Genomic DNA, 8637 nt, shown 5'->3' with positions numbered 1-8637 from the left:
GCAAAAGGAAAGAAAGATGATAGATGGATATCGAACACCTATATCTGCACGAACGATATTGATTTAAGTTTTCCAAACGGTCTTAAATATCCCCTTGGATGGTGACGCCAAGAGACTTCCGCTTTTTTCTCCCTTGACCGAAGAAACCGAAAATAATCTGCACAAAATGACGTCAAGTAAATTTACCTCCTAATTTGTAGTATATTTTCGTATTCCTGACTAATTTGGCTTTTCCTCGCTAATAGCTGGTCTGAAACCGGTTATAGCTCTACTTCTGTTTCAGTTTTGAAACATCTGGAAAGGACTCAACTCGCTCGACCATCTCTTTTGCAAAAGAAAGTTACTGAAAAGGAAACAACGAAGAGAGAGTCCTTGTGATTTGCGGTTTGCGTCTCGGTCTCGGTCAACTTGTTCGTTTACATTCATTTCCTCTTCAAACAAAGAATATGAAAGGTTCCCGTGAATATAGGTTCAGAGAATAGCAGTAAATTTTCCCACGGCCTTTTAAGTGCAAGCCGGGGAAACCCCTTGTTACCATGACAAAGCAAAGAATTTCACGAATGTTTCATTTATCTTTTCATTTATGTCCCACCCAGCCTCTTGTAGTTGTCTCGTGACAGGGCAGGTTAACACCTTCATTTGCATTGAAGCATTTCAGTCGATAGCAGTTGATAGTAGTACATGCTGCCGAAACGACCTGTGTGAATAAGACAAGCGGGTTTTGGCCGTTTAACAAAGTTATTCTTGGCTTTGAAAGGAATCGAAAGACTTGAAATTTCAAGTATGGAGCTGTTTAGGTTAAGAAGTCTGTTCTTCTTTCTCTGGGCAGTATCCCAGGTTTACGGTGAGTAATTTTGTCATAGTAACTTATTCCATTTAGGTTTCTCGGGTGCAGAATGGTAGTTTACCTTTTTGGTACATTCTGTTTTATGAATCTACGTCTAGAAATACATCTTGCTCTAAAGATGCGAAACAATTTCTTGAGAAAGCGAAGTATCTCGGTCAAGTATAGTTAGTGACAAGGCTTTGAATGAATGGATGTCAAACTATTTCCCTTCTAATCCGAATCTTTCGCTACAACTTCCGGTTCTCGTTTCGTATTGTGAGTATACATTGCCGGAAAAAAAAGAGTTTATTTTGATTAATTCAAACGACAGTTGAAGCTAAGCCTTACAAAAATTTCTTAAAAGTGTACAACTATAGTTCGGCATCGATTGGAACTGAAGGAATTTCGGGGGTGCCCCTTTTATCAACTTCCCGATGTTTTTTTTAGAAACAAAATATAAATTTCGCCAGACCATACGGAGGGACTCAGTTCGCGTCTGGGAAAGACTGGAAATGCGATACGGGAAGTTGAACCGTACAAGAGGAATGAAAGCTCGAGATTAAAAGAACCAAAACCAACAGGTGGAGGAAGGTCACGCGGTCGGGAACAATCACGCACACGACACTAGAACTCGCGAGGAAAAACTTGTGTCTGTTACTATTTAAAGGCGTTGTCTGTCACATTATGAGTTTCACTTATTATTTCTATTTATGCCGAGTGACAAGCCCAATGGTGTTCACTTTCAGTGTTAACATGCAGAAGTAGATTTAGCCAAGCCTAAGAGCGGGAACTCCCGCGTTATTTATTCTTACAATATAAGTTAACCTGGCTTGAGCTTGCGATTCAATCGAAACCCAGTACCTAAACTTGAGCCCGCGATATGGTCACGTGATACTGGTCACATTGGCATACATTGATGGGTGGACGTACGTACGGTTGTACGGTGACCAAAACCTTTTGTTACCCAAGGTGCTCCGCGTGCGCGCCTTCCGCGCGGAGCTCCGCTTGGAGTATTTTGTTAATAATTATTGTCTTATCTTTTAGGAGCTGTGGATCTCCCACCTGTAGTGTGCAGCAAACCCATAGCAACAACAGTCCCAGTGGATGCCCTTCAGCACAGATATTTTCCATATTTCGTCACACTGCACCGCTGTCAAGGATCAGTAAAGGCTCTAAATCCTCAAAACGTGGAGTGTGTGGCCACTGTGCAAAGGGAGTTAAAAATTACGGTGCGTTCCACGAAGACATGGACCGAAACCGAATTACGGGTAATGAACCACACGACCTGTGGACCAGCCTGCAAAACGAAACCAACTGAATGTCTGCAAAAAGTCCAGATATGGAATCCGGACACGTGTGCATGCGAATGTTTGTATGGTGTTAGAAGTCCACCAGAACACATCATACCCCGTAAAAATGGCTTCAGGTGGGAAGATTCAAAGTGGTCATTAAAGTAGTAGACTATTTCAGATTAGTAAAATCCAACTAGTGGTCTATTATCAATGCTGCGTTCTGATTGGTTGAGCTACTAGTAGGCTATTTGTTATAGCCCACTAGTAGCGAAAAGCGCCCGCTTTGAAAACCAAAACAACAATTAAAGTCCAGCTTTAACTAGCGAAAGATGTTTTGTCTCGATATTTTTTTGACCAAGTAGTTGGATTTTACTAAAACAATTATTCCTCTTGCCCTCATGGCCTCTGAGTCAATAGCCCATTCGGCCTTCGGCCTCATGGGCTATTGACTCAGAGCCCATTCGGGCTCGAGGAATAATTGTTAAATAGACCTCGGCCTCTTCTTCCAAGCGTGTCTCAATGCGACGTCTTTCTTATGAAAATCAGTTTATATTCGAGTGAAACGTATAACTAAAAAATACATTACAGAGAGTGTCCTATAAATTCGCTTTCAAACCGAGGCTTAAGTCGCTCTGAAGTGACCAGAATTTCCACAGTTACCCTGGGGTAAATATAAATAATTGAGCATGAACCTAGACCCTTTACCTCTACGGAGTTGCCCAATAACGATTAAAGTCGGCTGGCGGGAAAAAGACCAGTTGAAATTGAACGGAGCCTAGAGTGGTTTTCAATTGAGTGTCGAAAGTAATTAGTGAATTACTTTGGTTTTGCATTACTTCACTCAGTGATTGGTTCCAAGTTCTCGCGCCACTTTTTCAACCAATCAGAAGTGAACCAAAACCAATTGTGGCCCGGGCGTGCACATTTTCCCGCGCTTTGTGTCGGCTACGTGTAATTACTTCGAGTTTTGATTGGTTTACTGGATTTGTCTCCGTCCTTTTTGATTGGCCAAAGTAATTACTTTGGTTTTGGTTTTACGGCACTCATTTGAAAACCGCTCTATTAAGAACAACGGCAGTGTGTGGTCAGAGATTGCAAAGCCCTAATGAATCAGTCACGCCACGTCCCTCCTTTTAGGTCGTTGTCATTCTTGCGAAAAATGTAATCTTTTAGTGCTTACGTTCTTGTAGATGATGTGGGTATTTAGATCTCGGGTCCTACCCCGATCGGCAAACACGTGGTTTAAAAAGACAGAAAACAAAACAATTAATGTTTTACCGCAATTGCTTGAAATCTCGCAATCTGATTGGCTAATTCGCCGTTGTCGATAAGAGTTGTCACCGTGTTTTCTGAAAGAAAGAAAAAACTCTTCTCCACACCGTCTCTCTCCACCCAAATGTAGTAAATGGGTACCGGCGACTTACACCACAATTGCTTGTAATCTCGCAATCTGATTGGCTAATTCGCCGTTGACGATAAGAGTCTAGACAACGCTGCGCTCGTCAATGCTCGCGTCATGCTCGCGTCAATTTGTCGCGCAATGCAATAACCAATCAGGAACGCTCATTTTGGAAAATAAACCAATCGTATTGCGAGAAAGTTATAGACAACCCTTTTCCTTTTTTCCTCGTGTCATGATTTTGGTCACGCTCGGAAATAAACACTTCTTTGGCGTTGAATATTGTGGTCAAAAACAAATCGAAAGTGGTTCAGCGTTGTCTGTACTCTTATCGACAACGATATACGTCATCACAGTGGTCAGTCGGCTGCGCCTTGTGAGTCCACAACATTTTGACCACTGTGATAACGAATATCGTTGTCGATAAGAGTACAGACAACGCTGAACCACTTTCGATTTGTTAAATTGCCTATAGCTATGGAGACCAATGTAGATCCTTGGAATTTAGTTATAGCTATTATTCACGCTGTAAGCTTTCTTTTCCAGGTGGAACCCCAACTCTTGCCGTTATGAATGTAGTCGAATCGACGCCTGTCCAGCTCAAAAGGTAATAAATTAAAGCTTTGCAGCCATTTCGAAACTAGGAGACTTGCCAATGTCAGTCAATAACCCTTTAGTGTCAACTCTAGTTCATAAAATACGAAAGGTTTTACCAGTACTCTCAATCAGGAAAATGAAGTCTCCACAATAGGCAAGGGAAACGTCCTTCCTTCATAGTCAGCATCATAGGTTGCTACTGTCGATGGCGAACTGCCCCTCCTGCTTGATCGTTTCCGCTTGTAGCGTACCTCGAATCTCGTTGGTGGTGGCCCCCTCGTCAAATTCTCAGCAATTGACACAATCGCATAGCTTTTGCATTAAAACGGAATACTTACACTCGAAGATATAACTTTTTTTGCGTTTTTGTCTTAGGAATGGGACCCTGATAAATGTTCATGTGTCTGTAGCAGGTTCTACAAGCGTAAGTGTTATTTACAAGGCAAGGACATGGACGATTCTTCCTGTAATTGTAAAGACAGAGCACAAATCCCAACAGCGGATGATTCAAAGGGAAAAGGTAACAAAATTGCCACGGAATTTTACGGGAAATGTTTCTGGGGTTTACCGCCAAAACCGCTGGCAAGGGGATAAGCGTATCAGCTGATTCTGTATCATATCAAAACTAAGCTGTGTAGCAAAGGATATTCGGAGTTTGATTAGCCAATCAGAGCGCTCCTATTGTATCGGAGTTTGAGTAGCGAATCAGAGCGCTCCTATTGTATTGGAGTTTGAGTAGCCAATCAGAGCGCTCCTATTTACTAAAAACAGGAATCCTAGCAAATTTCTCAGTTGTAGTAAGATTCAAAATGTCGTCTTCTCATCAGTTTGGAAACTGTTGCCCTAAATGTTCATCTTTTTTCATTAACGAGCTGCTTTATTTTACAGGTCCCTTTGCTCATGGCCCAGCTGTTGCTTTGCTGGTTACGGCCTTGTTAGTGATTCTTCTGCTAGTTGGCCTCTTGTGTTATCAGTGTAAAGCATCAAACCGAGCTTGTATGAAATCAGCGGGATCGCAGTCCAGTCAGATGACAAACTCAGACGAAACAAGTAAGTTCATGGAGATTTGCATAAGGAGGTGATAAACTGTACTCAAAATCAATAAAAATTGTTATCTTCCTACTTCCCCCTCTTCGCTTACAATACAATACTTAACTGACCACTCCCAACAAGCCGGGGCTTTTCAGAGCCATTGAAACACAATCAACGAAACACAATCAACGAAATTGAAACACAATTGAAACAATTGAAACAATTGAAACAAACATTGAAACAATTGAAACATCAATTGAAACACAATCAAGGAAACGGCAGAACAGAACAACAATAACAACTGTTAAGGATTCCAACTGGCTGGAGGCAAACCAGTTGGCAATTTACAAGTGCGTCCGAAAAGTTGAGCGAGGGACTACCAGGAACAAATTGAACGGGTCTTGAACGGTCTTGAAAGGGTCTTGAACCATCGTAACCAATGTGCCGTACTGCCTCCTACTAGAGCCGCCTTCTTGTGCCTTGGGGTTCGCCTAACTATAATATAATTCTTTGCCGGATGATCTTTTTGCAACAACGTGTTCTCCCGCCTCACACCAGTTTTCTGCAATCCAAGACCTGTATCCATTTGAGGTCAGTTTGCGGACGTAAGACCTTTCCCTGTGCTTTTTCAGCCCACCGCACATGTCATATCCCTTCGTACGCTTCACACGAGTTGGGAAGGTTTTCTGCAGTAGACACATCACATGTCTTCCCGTCCTCGCTCCACATCGATTAGCGAAGTTTGCCCATGCTGCATTTTTGGGTGCCTTGAAAACGGAAGGATGAAGCCTTTGTGCACTTTGCGCATGTTACATACGTTCCGGTTTTAATCCTTTTTTTTTAAATAAGATACGACTACAAAAAAATGCTCCTACGTTGTGCGCATTCACCTCGTTTTCCTTGTTTCTTGATGAATACGCCTGCCGCAAATATTGTATGTATTCTACTTTTTTTTTGCGCACTTCAGCGGATGCTTGTTTTTGTGCCCCGCGTACACATCTTAAATTTTCCTGCGCTTCCAACCTTTTTGTGAAAAATACGGTTCATGTTTCCATTTGTATCGCGCGTGCGTTTAGTATGTGTGTTCGGTATGCACATGCGCAAAATCCCACTGCCCAGGGAGTTTTAGCGGGTGTTTTCACAATTTCTTATGCAAGGACCAGCTGAACAAAGGACAAGTGCCGGATCTTGGGAGATATAACCACCAAATAATTCGTAGATTAAAAACAAAATAATAATGTAAGGCTGGTTGTACGGCTGTGAGGATTTATATATATAAATATATATATTTTTTTTGTTTAACCAATATTTTTTAAGGCACGGCCTGACTTTTTCAGGGAGTTAAGTAATTTGCCGTTACAATTTTCTGAAATTTAAATAGAATCAGGCTGTTGATCTAAGCCATAAAGAAACTGCTCTCCGTTACCTACTTTTATCTGAAATCTTATACTTGAATTTCAACAAATTGTAACGGCAAATCACTTAAATCCCTGAAGAAGTCAGTCCACGCCTGACGAAATATTGGTTAAAAAAAAAACAATCACATATCCTCACAGCCGTACAAACCAGCCTTACATTATTATTTTGGATTCCTGGTATGTGCTTTCCGCTCTGAATCCGCATGAGCGTATTTTTTAAAATATTATTACCTGAGCCATTAAGTGTTTGTCCAGAATTAATTTCCCTTTTGTCGCTTTGCTTATAGTCTAAAGATCATCACCTGACGTTTTTGGTGCGTGTGACAACAATTGATCTCATTTTTTTTCATAGTTGTAGGTCCCCAATCTCAATGCCGTGGAACTGTGATTCACTGTATAACAACCGTTTGATGCAGTACAGGAAGAAAACGTTGTTCACACTAATCTCCGCTGGGTCTGCAAAGTACGCAATGAAGACAAATCAGGCTTTGGCGAAGATTAAACTAGCCATATCCAGCAATAGCGGAAGAAAACGATTTTAGGCTTTTGAGATGTAAATTTAGAAGGTTTTAAAATTCATTAGGAATATTGTATTTTTGTCATATTCTTCTATATCAACATTCATAACGGTAACCTTTTAATCAAGAGTAAAATGTTAGCTAAAAACGAAATGAAAAAAGTGCGCGATGCACAATCTTGTAATTTCTTTTTGATTATCTGTTCTTTTCTGTGAAAAGAAATAAGTTGTCTTTAGTAAAGCACGTAAACAAAGTAAGTTACAAATAGATTTAAAATTAGTCAAAAGAAAGTGTATATTTTAGGATGGTTAAATAAAGTAAAGACTTTAGCCCTACTGAGTGTCAGTTTGAATACAAGGGTGTCCGGCTTAGCAAGGGTGTATGAGTTTTGTTGTTTTTCTTTTTCGTTGACTTATTCACTCTTTCTTACAGAGGTCTGTTGTTCAAACAAACTCAACCTAAGCCCGTCGCACACGGCGAGGAAAGAGCTGAGCAAACTGCCTCAGCAACGATGGGATCGCGATCCCAGATCAGTACAGTGTGCAGTGTTCTATCCACCACTACACTATCCTGCCTGCCCCATAAACCCAAGTGCTGTTTTACGTTCGAACTTTAGGTAGATAAATTATACTCGCATACCTTGTCAGCGATAATAGATACTATTATTAGAAAGAAAGGTGATTTCGCTCTTTTAAATAAAATGCGCCTGCGCTGCGGCCGTTGAAGAATTAATGGCTGAAGCTAAAATGATTTTGACGGTTATTGAAACCGCGTTTTGTATTCATTAGGGAGACAGGGTTTGACCCGGGGGTCATTAAAGGAGTAGAGAGAGAAAAAAAATCCCTTTTCTATTTTAAATTTGTTCCGACTTCATTAGGGCAACAGAATTCATGAAGCAATTTGAAACAGAATTACCGTGACCACCCACGCCATGTTGTGCTTTCGTGAGGAAATGTTTGACAGCATAATTATCAGCTCCGAAAGGTGTGCTAGAATTTGCTTGACCTTTGATCGTGTGACGTTAATGAAAAGTATCGTCGCGATAAAACCCCGGAAACTTAATACTCAAACAGGCTAATCTTAGATCCTGTGACGTTAATTCGAAATATAACAATGTAACAGTGAGAGATAAAAATATGAAAACCAGAAAACAAACTTGACGTAAAATGAGGACGTGGAGTTCGTTTGCCACCCACAACGTGGGCCACTGTACTTGTAAATAAAGTGGGAGTGGATGTATAAATAACAGACTTTTAATAGATATATCCATTCAATTTCTTTCTCTCCCCACACCCCTCCCAAAAAAAGGTGCGGTGTTTTTCCTTGATTTATACGGTGAATAGTGTTTTCTTCCTCTGCAATGCCAATGGCAGGCAAGACTGACTGCTCACTCGGAAAACTTTTAAATCAAACCGACTGTTAGTCAAATGTATGGTCTTTGCACATCCACCATTAACGGATTAGGGATTTTTTTCCTAAAAGAACTATACCCTGCAAGAAAAGTCTGAGTCTCTTTTATGAAAATCACAATCCCTAAGATGGAGAACGCCGGGAA

General features: G+C 40.9%; 1 protein-coding gene across 1 annotated transcript; it reads left to right on the top strand.

Annotated features, from left to right (window-relative positions):
- The first annotated feature begins 604 nt into the window (after positions 1–604).
- On the top strand, positions 605–7417 carry LOC137976313 (uncharacterized). Its single transcript, XM_068823612.1, has 6 exons — positions 605–844; positions 1871–2252; positions 4064–4124; positions 4490–4634; positions 5003–5164; positions 6917–7417. The coding sequence occupies exons 1-6, from the start codon at positions 784–786 to the stop codon at positions 6973–6975; spliced, it is 870 nt and encodes a 289-aa protein (XP_068679713.1). The 5' UTR covers positions 605–783; the 3' UTR covers positions 6976–7417.
- The last annotated feature ends 1220 nt before the right edge of the window (positions 7418–8637 follow it).

Source organism: Montipora foliosa, chromosome 11 (genome assembly GCF_036669935.1).
Source record: "Montipora foliosa isolate CH-2021 chromosome 11, ASM3666993v2, whole genome shotgun sequence".
Lineage (NCBI taxonomy): Eukaryota > Metazoa > Cnidaria > Anthozoa > Scleractinia > Acroporidae > Montipora > Montipora foliosa.
Note: the sequence above shows the minus strand (reverse complement) of the source record. Positions and strands in the feature narration are given on the sequence as shown.